This window comes from Aulonocara sp. 'chitande type north' Nkhata Bay, linkage group LG12 (assembly GCF_057382095.1).
Source record: "Aulonocara sp. 'chitande type north' Nkhata Bay isolate Kocher_YH1m ecotype deep benthic linkage group LG12, A_spYH_male_GT1.1, whole genome shotgun sequence".
Taxonomy (NCBI): domain Eukaryota; kingdom Metazoa; phylum Chordata; class Actinopteri; order Cichliformes; family Cichlidae; genus Aulonocara; species Aulonocara sp. 'chitande type north' Nkhata Bay.
This window is the reverse complement of record NC_141355.1, coordinates 39179586-39202738: the sequence shown is the minus strand read 5'-3', so window position 1 is coordinate 39202738 and position 23153 is coordinate 39179586. Positions and strand designations below refer to the sequence as shown.

At 43.1% G+C, this 23153-nt stretch overlaps 1 protein-coding gene across 1 annotated transcript; it reads left to right on the top strand.

Moving 5' to 3' along the window:
* On the top strand, positions 1-20670 carry LOC147318098 (GTPase IMAP family member 8-like). The gene is made up of 5 exons (XM_086257972.1): positions 1-19; positions 5448-5501; positions 5904-7061; positions 16110-16122; positions 18842-20670. The coding sequence occupies exons 1-5, from the start codon at positions 1-3 to the stop codon at positions 20166-20168; spliced, it is 2571 nt and encodes an 856-aa protein (XP_086114098.1). The 3' UTR covers positions 20169-20670.
* The last annotated feature ends 2483 nt before the right edge of the window (positions 20671-23153 follow it).

Here is a 23153-nt window from a genome sequence, read left to right as displayed (position 1 = left end):
ATGGCAACTGCAGCATCTGGTGAGCAAATTCTATTACTCTGACTAAAATCCTGTCTCTTCGCACTGTTGATATAATTAGCATAGAGAGTATTTTTGTGGCCCAATGTTTACTAAATATATAACTTCACAATTAAATTTTTTTTTTTTTTTTTTGCCATAACTACACGTTTAGAGAAGTCTGGAAAATGTATCATTTTCTATGTCTTGATGCATTCTCAATCATCCAGGTAAGTAAATCTCCAAAAGTTGATTCTGGACGTAGCATTTTGTGGGAGAAACATTTTGTCACTCATCCAGGTGATTTCTTCAGTCTCAGCTGACTGTACATTTCAAAGCCCTGATCAAAGAGATGTCATTATGGAGGCAGATGAAAACATGGTCTCGTATGACGTTACATCTCTCTTCACTTGCATCCCAGTCACTGAAGCATTGGAGGTAGTTCGTATGACAGCGGTCCCCAACCTTTTTTGCACCACGGACCGGTTTATGCCCGACAATATTTTTCATGGACCGGCCTTTAAGGTGTCGCGGATAAATACAACAAAATAAAACTAGCACCGGTACCGAAAAAAAGAAGATTTATTCATAACACACGTGAAAAGACCGATAAAAACCCTGAAAACCATACATTTCACACCTGAGCCTCAACTCTCGCGGCCCGGTACCAAACGACTCACAGACCGGTACTGGTCCGAGGCCCGGGGGTTGGGGACCGCTGTCGTAAGAGATTACAGGATGACCCCAACCTCAGCAACAGGACCAGTCTCAGCATTGACTAAGTGTGTTTGAACTGTGTCTTCATTCCACCTACTTCACATAAAAGGTCAGCACTACAGGCAGAAACATGGGTGTGCCGTGGGCTCACCAGTTTCACCCATCGTGGCTAATTTGTACATGGAAAAAGTGGAAAAGAGGGCTTTGCGATCCTACCCTGGAACACCACCGAGCCATTGGTTCAGAAATGTGGATGACACCTGGGTGAAAATCAAATCTCAGGACGTTCCACATTTCACAGATCACATTAACTCGGTGGACCGACACATAAAATTCACCAGGGAGGATATGAAAAGTGGCAGGTTAGCCTTCTTAGACTGTGAGATTTCCATCAGTAATGGGGGACATCTAAAAGTTGACGTGTACCGTAAACCTACACATACAGATCAGTATCTAAGGTTTGACTCCCATCATCCACTGGAGCACAAACTGGGCGTCATCAGGACGCTACAACACAGAGCGAACACCATCCCCACTGACACAGCAGCCAGGGAGGCAGAAGAACATCAAGAAGGCCCTGAGTGAATGTGGTTACCCCAGCTGGACTTTTGTCAAAGCTGGAAAGGCTCTTAAAGAAAGCTCCAGCCGATCCAGGAGAGAAGGACAACCGCTGCCTAAGTGAAAACCTGTAGTGATCCTGTACGTGTCAGGAGTATCGGAGCAGTTGAGACGCATTTTTTCAAAACACTCTGTCTCTGTGGCTTTTAAACCCCAAAACACGCTGCACCAAAAATTGTTCCACCCCAAGGATCGGGTCCTCCGACACAAACAGAGTAACATAGTGTACGCTGTTAAGTGCAGGACGATTGGCAGGATTTATATATCGGGGAAACCAAACAACCTCTGGCTACAACACAGAAGAGCCACCTCGTCATGCCAGGACTCTGCAGTCTATCTACACCTACAAGCCAGTGGACACTCTTTCAATGATGAGGATGTAACATCCTGGACGGGGAGGAACGCTGGTTTGAGGGCGGAGTCAAGGAGGCCATTTACGTGAAAAGGGAAAGACCATCTCTAATGTAGAGTATAAATTGTTAAAATGTGGAGGATTTTTTTTGTTACAAAACTGCTTAAATCAAGAAACACAAAATGATGCTTGTGAAACTAAATGGTAAGTGGCCTGTATTTGTATAGCGCTTTACTATTCCCTAAGGACCCCAAAGCACTTTACACATTCAGTCATCCACCCATTCACACACTGGTGATGGCAGCTACATTGTAGCCACAGCCACCCTGGGGCGCACTGACAGAGGCGAGGCTGCCGGACACTGGCGCCACCGGGCCCTCTGACCACCACCAGTAGGCAACAGGTGAAGTGTCTTGCTCAAGGACACAACGACCGAGACATTTTGGATTAGCTGAAGGCTTTTCAGGGAGTTTTTAGGACTTCCTGATAATAATGAATTACAGTAGTCCAGTCTGGAAGTAATAAATGCATGAACTAGTTTTTCAGCGTCACTCTGAGACAGGATATTTCTAACTTTAGAGATGTTGCACAAATGGAAGAAAGCAGTCTTACATATTTGTTTAATATGTTCTTGTTTTTTAAATGTATTTGTCTGTACATATGCATATTTAGATTGTTAAAATACATTCACAAATGTATCATGATTTCTCAAATATTTGTCCGTTATTTGAAAGATTGAACTGTTGAATTCAAATGTAATGATATGGAAAAATATATAAAATGATTCGTATAAACTTTTTTTTACATCAAATAATTATTATTACTATTGTTATTTAGGGCGATCATGGCTCAAGAGTTGGCAGTTTGCCTTGTAATCAGAAGGTTGCCGGTTCGAGCCCCGGCTCGGACACTCAGTAGTTGTGTCCTTGAGCAAGACACTTCACCTACCGCATACTGGTGATGGTCAGAGGGGAATTATAAAGTGGAATTGTAAAGCGCTTCGAGGGTCTCATAAAGCGCTATATGAATGCTATCCATTATTATTTAAGTTAACTGTATATTTCTGTACATTTAATTATTATTATTCATATTGCCGCATTCATTGACCTTGTTTATAGGTAATTTCATTGTTGAAGCAAATTAAATTGTTCCTAATTTAATGTTTAAAAGCACTTGAAAAAGGCAAAATCCCATGTATAATTAGGGCAATAAATTGTATTTTCATTACTGGAAATAACCGTATTTTTATGAGAAAGTTATTCTCTGTTATTTTACGGTATTATTTTGGCGCCCCAGCTGCTGGAATATTACTGTTTTTTTAAGATGTTTTTTCTAACAGTGCAGTTTGATCTGAATTAAGAAGCAGAAAGTTAGCGGCCATCCAGGTCTTTATGTCTTTAAGACATTCCTGCAGTTTAAGTAATTGGTGTGTGTTATCTGGCTTCATGGACAGATAGAGCTGGGTGTCATCTGCATAGCAGTGTAAATGTATGCTATGTCTTCTAATGATGCTGCCTAAGGGAAGCATGTATAATGTAAACAGAATTGGTCCTAGCACTGAACCCTGTGGAACTCCATAATTAACCTCAGTGTGTGAAGAGGACTCTCCATTTACATGCACAAACTGGAGTCTATTAGATAGATATGATACAAACCACTGCAGCGCAGTACCTGTAATACCTACAGCATGTTCTAATCGCTCTAATAGGATATTATGGTTGACAGTATCGAACGCTGCACTGAGGTCTAGCAGGACAAGCACAGAGATGAGTCCACTGTCAGAGGCCATAAGAAGATCATTTGTAACCTTCACTAAAGCTGTTTCTGTGCTGTGATGAGCTCTGAAACCTGACTGAAACTCTTCAAATAAACCTCTGCAGATGATCTGTTAGCTGTTTGACAACTACTCTTTCAAGGATGTTTGATATGAAAGGAAGGTTGGAGATTGGCCTATAATTAGCTAAGACTGCTGGGTCTAGAGATGCTTTTTAAGTAAAGGTTTAACTACAGCCAGCTTGAAGGCCTGTGGTATATTATGAGTAATTTTTTTCTCTAATGATAAAAATTTTATTTGTAAAGAAGTTCTCAACGAGAAGTCTGGGCTCGGGAGAGCCCGAGTGCCCTGAAGGGACTTTCCCTGCCGGATACATGATGGACGGGTGACAGAACTGAAGGGTCATGTGCCTGGCGGGACTGTCGATCGAGGACGCTGAAGATATCTACCTATTCGGAACCATGATAACAGGGTTCTTGCTGATTGGAGCTGGCTTGGCCCTGACTTATCGGAGAAATAAGAGAGCGGAATAAGAGGTGCGACCTCTCACAACGAACGCAGCATGGTTAACACCTTGGAGACGCTTACAGCTGCCGTGAAGACTCAAAACAACACCATTGAGCGTATGTTGGGATACATCAGAGAGAGGCCTGCTCAAAATGAGACCCTTGAGCGAAAGTTTGATCACATCTCAGAATGGCTCACTGCAGTTGTGGGGTCTCAGAATCAAAAGAATGACAACACCACGGAACAGAAGTTTGATACCATCATGGAGAGGCTCGCGGCTCTCCAACGGGAGATTGAGAGACCAGTGTCAGAGTGTTAAAGAACAGCTTGAAATTCTCCTGAGCTGCTCGCATAAAAGAAAAATCAACAACATCAACATGCGGACACCACGGCGCCAGCTGCACGGGCCCAAGGCTGGAGCCGAACAAAAACTCCCTGATATTGACTGGCCACCTGGGTTGGCTAGCAGACTGTTTACTTAGCCTGGCAGGGCGAAGGACACTGTCTCAGCTGAACTCTGGACATGCACACACATACACTTACACTGATAAGCACTCACTCATCCCCCGTCCCCTTCCAATGCCTTCGATGCTTGTTGCCTCCTGGGAACACGAGGCGGGTCTGGGCCCGCGCTGGAGAGACGGCGCAGTGGCAGGATGGCTGCTGTGTTGCCTGGGATTACTCCTCACCCCCTACCCAACCCTGTTGCTGGTCACATGCTCCATATTGTTGTGCTGTGGACATTTATGTGCTTTTCTGTGCGGAGGAGTTTTTTTGTTTCCTGTTCTCATGCTGTCCTCCTGTAGCCCAGCATGAGTAGAGGTCTCTGTTTTTTCCTCTTGTACTTTTTCCCATTGTAGTGTACATTTCAGTGTTTTTCTGTAATGCAACCGTTCTCGGACTTGTATCCCCATGTGATGTCTGTGTTGTGTGTGTAAGGTCGGGGGGCAGGTTCATTCCACTGCAGGGCAACCTGCCACTGCATGTGGCGAATAAAATTTGAACTTGAACTTGAACTAGAAGTTCATGAAGTCATTACTAGTTAACGTTAAAGGGATGGTTGGCTCAACATTGCTCTGACTTTTTTTCAGCCTGGCTACAGTGCTGAAGAGAAACCTGGGGTTGTTATTAATTAGGAACTGTGTCTCCTTGGGTCCTACTGTAGCTGACTAAGTCTGTAATGGGAGTACTGATGGCTGCTTTAGAGGCTTGTATCAGACAGATTCTCAGGTTTTGGAAAGAAGCTCCGACACTGAACTGGATAGTGTGTACTGCATGTTTGATAAATATTATTCAATAACTTATTATACAAATTCCCTGCATACCTAACTCTGTGTCAGTGTCTATAAACTGTTTTTGTTCTGTGCTGTTTTGAGAATTGCAAGAAAAGTAGTAGGCTGTGCCTAAAGACCAGCAATGTTCAGATTACATGTAAATATGCCAGTTAATGTTGTTTAAATTTGTTCATCTTTATCTTCTCAGATACTCATCCTCCCCGGGGACGCAGCAGTAGCTTTGATTTCATTCCACCAGAGTGTGAGTCAAACTGTGTTATTCTGGAGGTTGTGCTATTTAGTTGATACACTATAGGAAACTGAAATGCCTGAATATATTTAATATGTGTTTAGCTGTCATTTCTAAACCTGAGTTGAAGGTTGTTCTGCTGGGGAACAGCTGTTAGGAGACATTTAAATCTTAAATCTGTTCAATTTAAATCTGTTGTGCCACCAGTTTCTCAGAAAAATCCACCACAACATCCTTCATATCCACTTTTCTGGATCAAGGAAATACCATTTTTATATTCAGCTGTATATGAACACAATTTACATCACACATAAGTAAATAAAATAATCACATCACATTTTAACCAAAGTATGAAAACACAGATGACGTCAGCCTCCGATGCATTTGTTTTACTTTTCTTTCTCTCTGTTCCAGTGTCTGATTTCAGGATTGTGTTGTTGGGGAAAAGTGAGGACAAGAAGACCAAACTTGGTAACATCATTACTGGTTGTGAAAGTTTTCAACACCAAAAACAATCCCTAAAAATGCAATGTGTGGCCTCCTGTGGAGAGTGGAGAGGAAAATCATTAAGAGTGGTGAAAACTCCCGACATGTTCGGTCTGTCTGAGGAGAAAATAAGACGAGAAGTGAAGAGCTGTGTGAGTCTCTGTCCTCCTGGACCAAACGTTCTGCTGCTGTTAGTGAAACCTTCTGATTTCACTGAGGAGAACAGAAAAACTCTGAAGTTCATCTTGAGTTTGTTTGGAGAAGATTCCTTTAAACATTTCATTGCTGTCATAACCAACAGGGATGAAAATAGCAAATCTGTAAATGAACTCCTTAGAGAATGTGGAGGAAGACACTACAACATGTACAAAGGTAACTGTAGATCATTAATGAAGAAGGTTCAAAAGATGGTAAATGAATCCAGTGAACCTCCCCAGCAAAAACGAGAACCATCTTTAAACCTGGTTCTGTGTGGGAGGAGAGGAGCAGGGAAGACGTCAGCAGCCAAGGCCATTTTAGGTCAGACTGAGCTTCATTCAGCCTCCAACTCATCAGAGTGTGTTAAACATCAGGGAGAGGTGTGTGGACGTTGGGTTTCCCTGGTGGAGCTGCCTGCCTTGTATGGAAAACCTCAGGAGGCAGTGATGGAGGAATCACTCAGGTGTATCTCCCTCTGTGATCCTGAGGGTGTCCATGCCTTCATCCTGGTCCTACCTGCAGGTCACCTCACTGATGAAGACAAGGAAGAGTTGAAGACCATCCAGAACACATTCAGCTCTCGAGTCAATGACTTCACCATGATTCTGTTCACTGTATTGTCAGATTTTACAGATCCAGCTGTTCTTAGCTTTCTAAAAGAAAACAAGGACATCCAGGAACTCTGTAAGAGCTGTGGGGGACGGTATTTTGTTCTCAACATGAAGGACAAACAGAAGATCCCAGAATTGTTGGAGACTGCAGAAAAGATGAGACTGCGTAAAGATAAACCAAGCTGCTATACAAAAGAAACTTTTGGAAATGCCACAATAGCTCAAGTTATAACTGCGCAGAAGGAGAATAAAGCACTAAAAGCTGAACTTAAATCCTGTAAGTACACTTAGACTAAATACCTGTTTATGCCATATATAATGATTCACTTATATTATAATGTTCTGTTTTTTCTTTCTTCTTTAAAACTAGCTTCTAAATCCAGCTGTTCTTATTTTGTAGATGAGGATAAACAGAGCAAGTCAAGTCAAGTCAAGTCAACTTTATTTGTCAATTCTGCCACATGTACAGGACATACACAGAATAGAAATTGCGTTACTCTCAAACCCTAGTGATTAGAAAAATGCAAATAAAATAATTAAAAAGTAAAAATTTAAATAAATACAATACAATTTTACGTATAACAAAAAAAAGCTATGCAATATACAATATTCAAGTAAGAAGGCATAGTGGTGCAAAATAGGCAAATAGTGCAAATGGGGATTTAGTAGTGTACGGTAAGAGATTGTGTAACAACAAAGTCTTATGAGGTCCAATGCTTAAGCAGTCCAATGCTCCACAAAGTGACTGGAGCAGGCCAGTGAGTGCGTCAGAGAGTGAGTGTGTGTGTGTGTGTGTGTGTGTGTGTGTGTGTGTGTGTGTGTGTGTGTGTGTGTGTGTGTGTGTGTGTGTGTGTGTGTGACAGAGTTCAGTGAGACCGTGGTGGAGAAGAGGGGAGAGGGGGGCAGAATCGGGAGGGAGTTTAGCTTCCTGACAGCCTGATGGATGAAGCTGTCCTTCAGTCTGCTGGTCCTGGCCTGGAGACTCTGCAGTCTCCTCCCTGACGGCAGCAGCTTGAAGAAGCTTTGCATTGGGTGCGTGGGATCAGCCGCTATGCAAAGGGCTTTTTTAGTGAGACGGGTGCTGTAAATGTCCTGGAGGGAGGGGAGAGAGACACCAATGATCCTCTCTGCAGCTCTCACTATGCGTTGGAGGGTTCTATGGCAGGACGCATTGCAGGCTCCAAACCACACAGTGATGCAGCTCGACAGGATGCTCTCGATGGTGCCTCTGTAGAAAGTGTACATGATGGGGGCTGGAGCTCCTGCTCTTCTTAGTTTGCGGAGAAAGAAGAGACGCTGCTGTGATTTCTTGGCCAGTGCTGTGGTGTTGTACGTCCAGGAGAGATCCTCTGTGATGTGCACACCCAAGAACTTGGTGCTGCTCACTCTCTCCACAGACGCTCCGTCAATGGTCAGAGGAGCATGTTGGGTGTGCATTCTCCTGAAGTCCACGACAATCTCCTTCGTCTTCTCCACATTCAGAGAGAGATTGTTGTCAGCACACCACGTGGCCAGGCGTCTCACCTCACTTCTGTAGTCGGTCTCATCCCTGTTGCTAATGAGACCCACCACCGTTGTGTCGTCTGCAAACTTGATGAAGAGGTTGGAGCTGTATGATGGAGTGCAGTCATGGGTCAGCAGAGTGAAGAGGAGGGGGCTCAGCACACATCCCTGCGGGGCCCCCGTGTTTAAAATGATGGTGCTGGATGTATTACTGCCGACCCGTACTGCTTGAGGTCTTCCGGTGAGGAAATCCAACAGCCAGTTGTACAGTGAGGTGTTGAGCCCCAGCTGGACCAGTTTTTGAGTGAGCTGTTGGGGGATTATAGTGTTGAATGCTGAACTGAAGTCTATGAACAGCATTCGAACATATGAATCTTTTTTGTCCAGGTGTGTGAGTGCTGAGTGGAGTGCAGTGGAGATGGCATCATCGGTTGAGCGATTGGGCCGATACGCAAACTGGAAGGGGTCCAGGGAGGGGGGCAGGACAGTCTTGATGTGTTGCATGACTAGTCGTTCGAAGCACTTCATCAGGATGGGAGTAAGTGCAACAGGACGGTAGTCATTAAAGCAGGAGGGAGATGACTTTTTTGGAACCGGAATGATTGTGGTGGCTTTAAAACATGTGGGGACGACAGCCTGGATGAGTGATATGTTGAAGATGTCTGTGAAGACATCAGTGAGTTCCACTGCACAGTCTCTCAGTACACGACCAGGAATGTTGTCAGGACCCGGAGCTTTACGTGCATTGATCCTGCTGAGGGATCTCCTCACGCTGTCCGGGGACAGAGTCATCACCTGGTCACCAGGAGGGGGTGGGGTCTTCTGTGCAGTGGTGCTGTTTCGGACTTCAAAGCGAGCAAAGAAAGTGTTCAGCTCGTTCAGCAGGGGGATAGTACTGTCACAAGTCTGTGGTGGGGGCTTGTAATCTGTGATGGTCTGAATGCCCCGCCACAGGCTCCGTGAGTCTCTGCTGTCTTTGAAGTGATGAGATATTTTCCTGGAGTACTGTCTCTTAGCCTCTCTGATGCCACGGGAAAGGTTGGCCCTAGCTGTCCTCAGGCTTGCCTCGTCTCCATCTCTGAAGGCAACATTCCTAGCTTTCAGCAGCCTGTAGACCTCTCCTGTCATCCATGGTTTTTGATTGGCCCGGACAGTTATGGTTTTCGTGACTGTTACATCCTCAATGCACTTGTTGATGTAGGCTGTAACAGTCTCTGCGTACTCCTGGAGGTCAGTGGTGTTGTTGTAGGTGGCAGCCTGCTTAAACATGTTCCAGTCTGTGGTGTTAAAGCAGTCCTGTAAAGCCTCTGAAGACCCTTCTGGCCACACTTGTATCCGCTTACGAACCGGTTTGGTGGCTTTAACGAGCGGTCTGTAAGCAGGCATTAGCATGACAGTGATGTGGTCTGAGGCGCCGAGGTGGGGGAGGGGAAAAGCTTTGTAAGTGTTGTGCCCTTAAACAGGGGAAATAGTGAGGAGAGGTGAAAGAACGGCACAGACACGCAGCTCTCACTCTCACTCGTCTGTATTGAGTTTCAGAAGCAATACAACCAAAACAATATTCTTATGGATGCACTCAGTCTCAGGACAACTGTATCCAAACTAAGTCACTATTGTTCGCTGCATTAGCTGATGAGAATACTTTAGATAACATGAACTGTAGCATTAGGCAAAAACATCTTTTTAACTCGCACGTGTTAGCTGACACAGTCACTAACTTTCCACAGCAATGAAATAATACTTTAAGTACTGCATGTCTTCCAGTAGTTAACTTATACAGATAATAACAGAAAAATCTTCACACAATATGGCGGAGCAATAGCGAAAACTAGCATACGCAGCAACAGAGATTAACTGGAACTTCTCAGCAAAATAGTCCGCAATTCACATCTTCCGCTACAATGAACAATGATAACAATGTAATAATCAACAGTAACACACATTTATACAGATTTGTGCATGACAGTTACCTTAAACAGGGGAAATAGTGAGGAGAGGTGAAAGAACGGCACAGACACGCAGCTCTCACTCTCACTCGTCTGTATTGAGTGAAGGAGGAAGCGCGCGAACCCACCTACTGGAGCCCTGAGGCATTAACAATGGATCGACGCACAATCAACCCAGGCAAAACTTTCACTGCTTATCTCCCTCTATATTCCCACTGCATATTCTATTCGAAAACAGTCAAAGCAACAAATAAAACATTAATAAGGGCATCACATGAAATATAAGGAACAGAGATGTACAACTTCAAAACTAATCAAATTTATGATCCACCACATACTCCCCCTCAGAATAGATGTTGTCCTCAACATCCAAATGTTTAACATTTAGCACAAACGTGGAGTTATGACCATTAATATCACCAAAACCACATACAATAAACCATTGCATACTATAATTGTTTCTTGTACCTTATATGTACTCTACAAAAATAGTTTCACAAGCTGGAACTCTTTTCATACATTCTTTAGTGTGGGTTATTACCCAAAGTCTTTCAGTGTTCTCATACAGTCTGTATGAATTACAGTGTCCATGCAGTTACATTAACACAGTCTGCTGCTGGCTTGAGAACAAAGTCATTTTAGTGCAGCTTGTCAAAGCAGTCACTCTCTCCTTTGACAAATGTCCATGAGAGTGATACAAGTGGCCGTAGCCATGTGGTGTGCTTTGGATGTGTCTGTTAAGCTGCAAGCACAATATGAATCAGTTCAATGTCCAAAAGTCACTTTGAATATGAATTCTGTGTTAAACAGTCCATTTCCTTGTGGTTGGTGTGGAGTGTAAGTACATTGTCTCTGTTCAGTAACGTGTTTCGTGTGTGATCACAATGTTTCTTTTCACTCAAGTCCATACAGTTATCAGTGGCAGTATGCCTGAACAGTCCGTGGAACCATGAAGTGTGTATGATGTGATGGTGTTCTCAGGTTATAACAAGCTGGTGAACCAAGCCGATCATATGTGAAGATCTTTGGTGGCTTGCGCTCTCTACTCGGTCGCTGATGCTCTTGCTCACAGGTCCTGCTGTGTTTGTCTGGAACAGGTGCAGGAACAGGTTCCTCCACTGATGGTTCCTCGACATAATTTTCCTCTTGGTCGGGTAGTTGTTCACATTGGTTCAGTACTTCATGTTCATTCTCTGGCTCAGATGACATGTTTTCCACTGTTTGAAGGTGTTTGGCTGGTTCATCAGTGCTCATAGGATTCAGTGTCGGAGGGTAAAGTGGCTCAAATGGCTGCTGAGATGACACTGGATAGTACTCATCATCGTCATCCTCTTCCTCAGCTTGTTCCACTTCCTCACTTGTCTCCACGGCTCTTTTTCTTGTTCGTGGTCGCACTTCAGTTTCAACAGGCAGATGGTCACATGGCAGAAGAAGATTGCGATGCAATATCCTTGATCTCCCTTTTGCTTTCTCAGGTCTGAGTTCATAAACTGGGATATCTCTGCTGACCTGACGAACGACTGTGTGAACCACATCCTCCCAGTGGTTCCTCAGCTTGCCTGGACCTCCTCGAGGTGTCATGTTCCTTATTAAAACACGATCACCTGGCTGTAATACTGAGCTCTTCACCTTGCTGTCATAATGTCTTTTACTTCTTACAGCTGCTTTATGAGCATTTTCTCTCGTGATCTCATATGCTTCTTCCATGCCTTGTTTCCATTTTACCATGTAGTCATGATGATTACCATCTCCTTGTTCTGAGGTCAAGCTGAACAGCATGTCGATTGGCAATCGTGGGGAGCGTCCATATAACAAGTAAAAAGGGGAAAATCCAGTTACCTCGCTGCGGGTACAATTATAGGCATAAATCAGTTTGTTAAGCGAGTCCTTCCAGTTAGTTTTCTGACTCTGTGAGAGTGTTTTCAGCATCTGGAGTAGTGTCCTATTAAATCGCTCCACTTGTCCATTCCCTTGGGGATGGTAGGGAGTAGTCCTGGACCCAGCAACTCCACAGTAGTTTTTCAGTTGTGTAAACAGATGATTTTCAAATTCAGCACCTTGATCATGATGTATTCGTGCTGGAAAGCCAAATCTTAAAGCATAGTCATTAAAGATTTTGTCTGCAGCTGTTTTACCTGATTTGGAAGTTGTGGCATACGCTTGGGCGAAGCGTGTGAAATGGTCAATGACTACAAGGATGTATTCATAACCCCCTTTGCACTTGTCAAGGTGCAGGAAATCAATTGAGACAAGTTCAAATGGGTGAGTAGTGACAATATTAGTCAGTGGTGCTCTGCTCTCATGACACGGCTTCTTCTGTTTTATGCAAACACACCTTCTGGTCACATATTCCTCTACTTCCCGTTGCATATAGGGCCAGTAAAACCGGTCCCGTATCAGTGACAATGTTCTCTCTACACCTTGATGGCCCATTTCATCATGTAGCTCCTTTAGTACAGTACTTTTGTGTATTTCTGGTAGGACCAACTGTTTTCTGTTTGCTGTTTTTCTGTGCAAGATCCCATTCTCATCCATCTCCAATTTGTTCCACTCCCTCAGGAGACATATGACCTGTGGGCTGAGTTTTCTTAGCTCTGAATGTGATGGTTTTTCCTGTGTTAATTTACACTGAATTACAGGTCCAATAGTTGGATCACTTCTCTGGTCCTGTTTGATCTGGCCTTTTGTCAGTGGAATGATGGAAACATCTGTGGCCATGGCTGAACACCTGACTGAGACACCCATGGACCATGACACATTGGAGTCATCCTGCCTTTCCACTGCCTGTGTGGTTGCTCCAATTGCATCGTATGCCATTTCCTCTGTGCATTCATTCATAAACGTTTCCATGTCTACCGGCATCCTGGAGAGGCTGTCTGCATCCACATTTTCTTTACCAGGGCGATATTTAATTGTGAAGTGAAAATCTGCCAGTTCTGCTACCCATCGACACCCTGTTGCATTCAGTTTGGCAGTGGACAGTACATAGGTAAGTGGATTATTGTCGGTGTACACGGTGAAGAATGGTGCATAATATAGGTAATCACGGAATTTTTCTGTGATAGCCCACTTGAGAGCAAGAAACTCTAACTTGCCTGAATGGAGATGGTAATTCTTCTCAGCTGCAGTTAAAGTGCGGGAACCATAAGCAATCACACGAAGCTTTCCATTCTGCTTTTGGTACAACACGGCACCTAATCCCTGGTTTGACGCATCGGTGTGAAGGGTGAATGGCTGTGAAAATTCTGGAAAGCCTAGAACAGGGGGCTGAGTTAGACAGTCTATCAGCTGCTCTAGTGCTAACTGGTGCATGTCGGTCCACTCAATAGGTGTACTCGAAGGGACACTACACCTGTTTCGCTTTGTTTTCCACTTTAATCTTGTGTTTCGCTGGGTTTCAGCATCTGCAGGTCCCTTGAGCAAGTCATACAGAGGATTTGCAATTCTGGCAAAATCCTTGATGTATTGTCTGTAATAACTTAGTAGGCCCAACATTGCTCTTAGTTCACCAACAGTACCTGGCCGTTTGTTTTTCAAAGCTGTTACAGCAGCAGTGTCTGCGGAGTCTATCCTGCTTCCCTCTGCTGACACAATCCTGCCAAGGTACCTCACTTCTGTCCTAAACAGGTCACACTTCCTTGGTTTGAGTTTGATTCTGTACTCCCTGAGTCGGCGCAGCACTTTCCTGACATCCTCAACATGATCCTCAAACGTTCTGCTAAAGACAAGGACATCATCGAGGTAAGGCACACATATTTCATCCCTTAACCCTTCTAAGCACTCCTCCATGCAGCGTTGAAATGCTGCCGGAGCATTCATCAGTCCAAATGGGATTCTGACCCACTCATACAGGCCCCAGGGGGTCACAAAAGCTGTTAGGTGTTTACTGTCTTTGCCCATGAACCCCTGGTGGTATGCTTTACCCTGGTCCAGTAGAGAAAAGAGAGTGTTGCCACCTAAGTTGTCCATGATGTCTTGTACTCTGGGAATGGGGTGGCGGTCTGGGTGAGTCTTCCTATTCAGCTCTCGGTAGTCAATACACAAGCGCAATGTACCGTCTTTTTTTCTCACACAGACTACTGGAGAGGAGTAAGATGAGTTTGATTTTTCCACCCACCCCTGAGCTATTAGGTCCTGTAGGTAGTTTTTCATTTCCTGATACAAGGGTTTTGGTACAGAGAGATAAGTCCGTGTGACTGGCTCATTATCTTTCAACGAAATGTTCATTTGCAAGTTTTCAACACAGCCTATGTCATCATCAGATTTAGAGAATGACTCTGACTCTTCTCTTAGCATCTGACTAACAGCTTGTCTCTGGTGGTCATTCAGGTGAGTCAAGTCGACAGGTGGGTCCCATTGTTCACTTTTAGGTGTGTTCTCACCTGAGCTCTTAGCCTGGATGGGACGGACCGATGCAGTAGGGAGGCAGTCAGTTTTGAATACATTAGCAGGATATATTGATGCAACAGACTGCACATTTCCGATAACAGTCCTACTTGGCAGTGTGATGTCATGGCTGGTGGGATTTTGTACACTAATGACAATTTTTGGTGTCATACCAGCCTTTACTAAAACAAGGGTATCACAGAACTCGAGTCCTTCAGGCCACTGTGGGTTCTCATGAGGCTCGAAGATCAGGGTTCTATCTTCTTTGAAAGGCGGGGCTTGCACTCGACACTCTATTTGGACGGAGCTCTGTTTAGGCACTTCAACTCTCTCATTTGTTGTTCTTACACTGTGCTCACATGGCTGTCCCACTGTCACTGCATTAACAAAAGCTCTTGCCCTACTCTTTCTGAGGTGAGGAAAAGCTACTTTTACTGTTTTCATGAGTTTCTCTTTATTCTTAGTGTTTGTCTTATCCTGTACTCTGTTTGCAACTAGGTGTGAAATCACATTGAAGCCAATTATGGGGCATGACTGTTGGTTGCCTTTTAACACTAACACAGGTATTAGCAGATCTTTATCATTAGCAGTAAGTCTGAAGCTTACCTCGAGCCAACCAATATATGGTATTTCCGTCCCATTGGCTGCTTCAAGTTGCAGTGGTTCAAGTGGGTCTACTAGTTCTGCTATATCTCTTAGTTGGACATCAGGCAAATGGGTCTGTTTCCAGGCCGCATCTACAGCACAAATTTGTGAACCTGTGTCCCAAAGTGCCTGGATTCTTTGGTTGTGCAGAAAGCACTGAATGAGACATTTCTCTCCTACAAGCTCTTTTACAGTAGGCGTCTTCACTGGATTACTTCTTTTCCTACACTTTGGTTTGCAACTTGACTGTGTTTCCTGTTTCTTAATAGATGAACATGTATGTGGCTTACAGTACCTTCTGTGCACAGACCAGTGTGTCTCTTGACAGTCTTTTGAGCAGTACAATGTTATTTTACAAACAGAACAACATTTTAACTTCATACTCTCTTCCTTTCCCTCACAGTTAGCACAATATTGGGACTTTTCAATGCTGTCGGTTGCCCCATGTCCCGTGGGAGCAACCCCCCTTAGTTTAAAGGGCTCCCTTTATCTGATTTGGTCAGTCTAGGTGCTTTACAACCTGCACGGAAATGCTCACTACTCCCACACCTAAAACAATGCTGGCAATATGCCTCACCTGCCTGCACACATGCAAAACATCTGGGACGGTGACTTGGTGAGGGATAATATCGCTGTGGTGCGAATCTTTGTTGAAACTGTGCTGTCCCATACACATGCCCAGGTCCATGTGCTGGGTGGTGTTCCTGTGCTGCTGCAGGAGGGTGCTGGTGGTAAAATGGCATGCAGTTTTGTTCAGCCTTAATGGGGAAAGGCTGCTGAGGTGCTGGGGTTGTCTTTTGAATGGTTTCTCTGATTTGGGAAACTTCAGCCCTCAAGTCTTTCAGCAGCACCATGTCAGCACGCATTTCCTTTATTTCTGTTAGAAGATCAGGGGGTGGAGGGGCTGGTTTCTCTTGAGCTGTGCTTCTCTTTCCCACTGGGGAATCATTAGACTGGACAGTATTTACAGCTGTTACTCGTGATGGAGCGGCATGTTTCTTTTTGTCCTGTCTTTCCTTTTCATTTGCTACTGCAATATTTACCTTCTCGAGCAACAACTCATCTGAAGTATTTGTTTGCAGGAGGTAAGGTTGCAGGTCACTTTTAATATTGTCATTCTGAAGGCCAGTCAGGACAGTATGCATAAAAAGGCTCTGGACTAGTGCTGGATCATACTTTAGACTGGACTCAACTTCCTGAGAAGCAAACAGGATTTTCTGTCTCAAGTCCATTGTCCTGATCAAGAAATTTTGGGGTGTCTCTTTACTACTCTGAACCTCAGAGGTAAGTTGTTTGTATAACTCTGTGGCACCTTTCTCCTGGTAATGAGACCTGAGGATTCTCCTAAGAGCAGGTAATGTGGGGTTTTCTTTTCCTTCAAGATAACTCCTTAGCTGCAAGCCTGGCGTGATAGCACGAATTACAGCATCAGTGATTTCTGATTCTGGGTAGCCTCTATTGATCCCGCTTTCAATTTGTCTCGCCAGACTGGAGAATGTCAGCCTGTCTTTTTGCCCCGGCTCTCCTATTTGGCCTGATATCTTAAAATCTTTGCGACACATGGAACTGTTTGGTGCTGTTGGAACAATGTTTCTCACTGGGATGCGAGGACTTAAGGCAGGATTCATGCTATTCCTCATCAAGTCATGCATTTCACCCTCTTTTTGTTGTAAGAGCAGTCTTAATGTCTCTATCTCCTCCTGGCTACTTTCCTGGTCCTGAACAGCTGGATCCACTGTTTCATTCACACCTTGTTTTTTATCCATTTGTATGTCACTTATAATGTCCTGGACATTAAGAAGTTCTGACATACCTTCGTCCTCACGGGTAGCCAGCTCTGTGCGTTCAAGGTGCTTAACTAAATGCGAGACTAGCTGACTGCGCGTTCTATTAATCACAAACTCTTTTCCTGGTCCTGAGATTTGAAGTACATCACATAATTTAGTCAGCTGCTCTAAAGTCAGTTGATACAGTGTTCCTTTAATCTCCAGCTGAAGCTTTTCTAATTCAGACTCCATGTTGTCAGAGGAGTTAGCACAAGCAGTCAGTTGAGAAATGATCAGACTTAGTTGGCTTTTACTGCCCCCTAGTGGCCACTTTTTCACTTCAGGATACAGATACCAACGTAGGTCTAGCGATGTCTCTGCTGCTTTACTATGCTCCTTTCTGATACCTGGGTCGTCTGGGGGGGGATGATCAACGAGAGGATTTCTCTTACAGGTCAGGGATGGTCCTCGAATCAATCATCCCAGCGGTGCCTCCAAATGTTGTGCCCTTAAACAGGGGAAATAGTGAGGAGAGGTGAAAGAACGGCACAGACACGCAGCTCTCACTCTCACTCGTCTGTATTGAGTTTCAGAAGCAATACAACCAAAACAATATTCTTATGGATGCACTCAGTCTCAGGACAACTGTATCCAAACTAAGTCACTATTGTTCGCTGCATTAGCTGATGAGAATACTTTAGATAACATGAACTGTAGCATTAGACAAAAACATCTTTTTAACTCGCACGTGTTAGCTGACACAGTCACTAACTTTCCACAGCAATGAAATAATACTTTAAGTACTGCATGTCTTCCAGTAGTTAACTTATACAGATAATAACAGAAAAATCTTCACACAATATGGCGGAGCAATAGCGAAAACTAGCATACGCAGCAACAGAGATTAACTGGAACTTCTCAGCAAAATAGTCCGCAATTCACATCTTCCGCTACAATGAACAATGATAACAATGTAATAATCAACAGTAACACACATTTATACAGATTTGTGCATGACAGTTACCTTAAACAGGGGAAATAGTGAGGAGAGGTGAAAGAACGGCACAGACACGCAGCTCTCACTCTCACTCGTCTGTATTGAGTGAAGGAGGAAGCGCGCGAACCCACCTACTGGAGCCCTGAGGCATTAACAATGGATCGACGCACAATCAACCCAGGCAAAACTTTCACTGCTTATCTCCCTCTATATTCCCACTGCATATTCTATTCGAAAACAGTCAAAGCAACAAATAAAACATTAATAAGGGCATCACATGAAATATAAGGAACAGAGATGTACAACTTCAAAACTAATCAAATTTATGATCCACCACATAAGCTCCTCTCTGGGTGGTGTAAACAAAGTCCAGAGTGTTATTTCCCCTTGTTGGAAAGTCTATGTGTTGTTGTATTTTTGGAAAAATGCACTTTAAGTCTGCATGATTGAAATCCGCAGCCAGGATGAGAAAAGCATCAGGATGGGCTGTCTGCTGCTCACTGATGTGCTGGTACAGTTCATTCAGTGCCTCGCTCCTGTTGTTGACATTGGAGGAGGGAGGGATATACACAGCGCACAGTAGTATGGCTGTATATTCCCTCGGTAGATAGAATGGCCGGCACTTAATAACCATAAACTCCAGCACTGGTGAGCAGTGTTTCCAGACCGCAACAGCATCGCGACACCAGGCGTCATTGATGTAAACACAAAGTCCTCCCCCGCGGGTCTTACCTCCCGCGACGATGACTCTGTCAGCACGGTAGCATGTTAGCTGGTCGAGCTGAATGGCGCGGTCCGGGACACTGTCGCTAAGCAGAGCAGAGCAGAGCAGAGACCCTCTCAGAATTGTGCTGATTGGGAAGACGGGCAGTGGAAAGAGCTCTACAGGAAATGCCATTCTAGGAAGAAAGGTCTTTGAAGCCAAAGCAATCCAGATGTCACTCACCAAACACTGTCAGAAAGCACATGCTGAAGTGGACGGTCGTCCTGTTGCTGTGGTCGACACTCCTGGACTGTTTGACTCAACTTTGTCTCATGATGAAGTTCATAAGGAGATGGTGAAATGCATCAGCCTCCTGGCTCCAGGACCACATGTCTTCCTTTTGGTGATGCAGATTGGCAGATGCACACCAGAAGAGAAGGAGACACTCGAACTGATCAAGAAATTCTTTGGAAAAGATTCTGAGAAGTTCACCATCTTTCTCTTCACAGGAGGAGATACACTGGAACATGAAGAGCAGTCCATTGAAGAGTACATTGAAAAGGGGTGTGATGATTATTTTAAGAAGCTGATCTTGGACTGTGGAGGAAGATACCATGTGTTCAATAACCATGATAAAAAAAGCCAAACACAAATCAATGAGTTGATAACAAAGATTGACACCATGGTGAAAGAAAATGGAGGCAGCTGCTTCACCAACGAGATGCTGCAGGAGGCTGAAGCGGCGATACAGAAACAACAGGAGACGATCCTGAAAGAGAACGAAGAAGCGATGAAGAGAGAAATGCAGGAGCTTGAAAGAAAACAAGAGGAAGAAATAAAGACAGAAACTGTAAATGACACAGAACTGACAGAAAAACAACTTCGTGAAATGAAGGGGAAGATTAAAAAAGATGATCCACAGAGAAAGAAAGAAAATGAAATGAGAGAAGAAGAGGAGAGGAAAAAGAAAGAGGAGGAAAAACTTCAACAAAAGAAATGGGAACAAGAACGGGAAGCTTTGGAGGAACGAATCAGGTCACCAACAAACAGGCCGGCATCTGATCAGAAACTGGAACAGATTAGAAAAGAAATGGAAGAAAAACGCAAATCCTGGGAGAAGGTAAGAAAGGAGTGGTGGGAAAAACGACATGACGAAAATGAACAGAGACGTCAAGAGGAGGAAAGGAGACATAAAAAGCTTCAAGAAGAATATAAACAGGAGAGGAGAAAATATAAAATGAGGAAAAAACTATACAAAAAAGAGAAAAAAGAATTAGAGGTAAAGTACAAGAGAGAGATGGAAGACATTAAGAGGAAATATGAAGAGGAAGCGAGAAGAAAAGCTGAAGAATTCAGTGAATTCATAAAGAAATACAGCGGAGCTGTTCCTTTACAACCAGCAGCTGAAGACTTTCCTAAAACCTGCGCGATCCTGTAACAATCCTCTGTAACTGGAAACACACACTGAAACGAGGAGACTAAAAAACCGATGATGATTTATGAATAGTTAAGTTGGGTCATTTTATTAATGTAGATGAGCTAATCATTAATTATTAGGAAACGATGCAGCTTTTATTTTTATTTCCTCTGCTTTTCTCTCTATATTACAAAATATGTTTTGTTTCTTTTACATTCATGAAGCAGATTTAACCAAATTATATCATAACTTTTTTTAAAAAAACCATAAAGTCAGACGCTTTATTTTCCCTTCGTGAGTTTAATTTTTGTTGTTCTGTTGTGTAAATGTCCATCACTCTCGTTAAGTGTATGTGATCATGATTTAAACTTTATATTCTGCTGTTTATCTCACACAGAGCTAGTACATTCATTGATTTGTCATTTAAACCGAATGTTAAATACCTGTACATGTGAAAATATGATGATATTATTATTTTCTGCATCATTTGTGTTTTTATTTTTGTATTAGATGTAAAAAGACAACCAACAACTTTAATTACTATTTTTACAGGATCTGTGATAACGTGGTTTTAAAAAATAAATTCTTTGATCTCTAATAAATTCTTACATTATATTAATGAACATTATCACTTTAGGAAACAGAAGAAAATGTCTCACCTGAGCTATTTCAGAACGTTTCTCTTGTTTATTTTGTTTCTGTTAGCTCAGGGTTTCCTTCATAGAGGAATTGTTGCTGACCAAAAAGAGGTTTTAAGAAGTCAGTTTGACTTTTTATTTTTTTTTTTACTTTGGTTTCTTTGTTTATTTACAGGTTTTAAAAAATGCATATTTTGAATGTGATATGATAAAAACTCAGTTTTGTCTCATTTTTTGCATGAGTGTAATCATCTACCAAAGCCTCACTCTGAGCCACAAAAACCTCGTCATTTTAAGTTGTTCATATAAAACCTTCAGTGAATATATATATAAGAATCAGGGTTATGAACTTTTTCATATATTCCCTTCCGTTGTATACAGACTGGTCTGTATTGGCCAAGACAACATTGGCTTAGAAAAAGCTCGAAGAGGAGACGAGCAATAGCAGTAACACACTGCCCGAGGCTTACTTGTAACAAATAGAAATACATATTTTCAGTCACAGCCGCTCATCCAAATATTCCTTTCAAGCAAATCTAAGGATGAGGTACTGCACTGAGACTGGAGGTCACTGGATATCCGGTGATATCCAGTGAGCAGCACTTCTCTGGGTGAAAATGCCTTGTTGATGTCAGAGGACAATGGCCAGATTACCTCAAGCTGATAGGAAGGCAACAGGAACTCAAATACCATAAACAGTAAATCCTCTTTTATACATGTCACTCATATTATTTTAAGCAGCACATTGGATGAAATAACATCAGCACCAAGTATCTCTGTGAACGAGCTCCTTCAGGACTGATGGAAGAAACTACAACATGTTTAGCAAGATTGAAGATTAAGACTGAAAACACGGTGCAAGAAAACAAAGAAATATTCCTCATCCTCACACATCAATATTGATACAGTATTATCAAAAATATAGTTCAAGTCAGTGAAAAAAGACATTTTCCCCTTTTCAAATATTATTTTAATATAAATAAATAAATAAGATAAATTAAACACTTGTACTTCTCGGGCAATTCTTTCAGTGTAGGAATTTTGCAGTGTTCCCTAATGAAGGGAGTTTGTCTGAATAAAAGACAGACTGACATCCAAACAACCCAAATAATTCTTTATTTAAATCATTCAGGAATAATGATGTCAGAGGAAGACTAAATGGTCTAAAATAGCATTTCATCAGTTTCATCATAGTAAGCATTGGAGAAACAAATCAGCAGGCACAGAGAAAGGTAATGGTGTTTACCGATGAATTATTAATTATGGTGAAGAATTTTACTTGGTTTTACATGAACATTCATACAGAAACACAGCAGGTGACCTAAGGACTACGACTAGACTACAATGACCTGGATGACTAAGAACCTTCACAGACATATTGCCGTACATTTTGGGAGGAACACCCTTCACCTGGTGCGGGAGTATGAAAAGGAATTAAGGGAACTGGCGGATTATAGGATCCATCTCCGTTTCAACCTAAGATGCAGACAAAGCAGAGTTGTTCCTAAGAGTTTGCGCCTTGGATCCACTGTCAGGGGATACAGAGCAGATTTGATTCTACGGAAAGCACAAAATCAGCTTCTAAGTGAAAGGATAAGACAGGTCCATTTCACTATAGATGCCCTCCAGAGCAAGATTAGCCAGACTCTGCAGGAACTGGAAACCTTTCTACCCTCTCCGATCTTAGAAGAGGTTTACAAGTTTGTGGAAAAGGCTCAGCGGGTCCAACACTCTAAAGGAAAAGAAAGACAATGCAGAAAATTCCACACTTTGCTTTCAAAAACACACATTCCTCAGTCTGAACCTACACAACTCAGAGAAGAACACACACCTGAGGACAGTCAGGAAAAATGGGTGAAGAACTTTTCAGACCGGAATCTCACTGAACCTGAAAAGAAGGTATTAGCCAAAGGACTTAATTTTGCCATTTCTCCGCAACAGTTGCCCATGGTGGACCTCATCACAGCCACAGAAACCACCATACGGATTAATAAATTATCACAGACAGAAGCAGAGCAAATCAGGATGAAAGTCTCAGCCACCCTCTCCAGTGCCAAAGTCCCTCCGTCCAACCTCACAATACAAGAAAAGAAGGCCGTCGCTTCCCTGATCAAAGACCACAACATCACTATATTACCAGCTGATAAGGGAAGGTGCACCGTGGTCCTAAACACTACAGATTACCACACAAAGATCACTACTCTCCTCAGTGACAACAATACCTACGAAGCTTTAAAGCGAGACCCCACAAGCAGCTACAAAAAGAAAGTTATAGCTTGCCTTCAAGACTTTGAAAAGGACAAAATCACTGACCACCCTACATATCACCGCCTTTACCCAGGGGATGCCATACCCTGCATTTACGGAC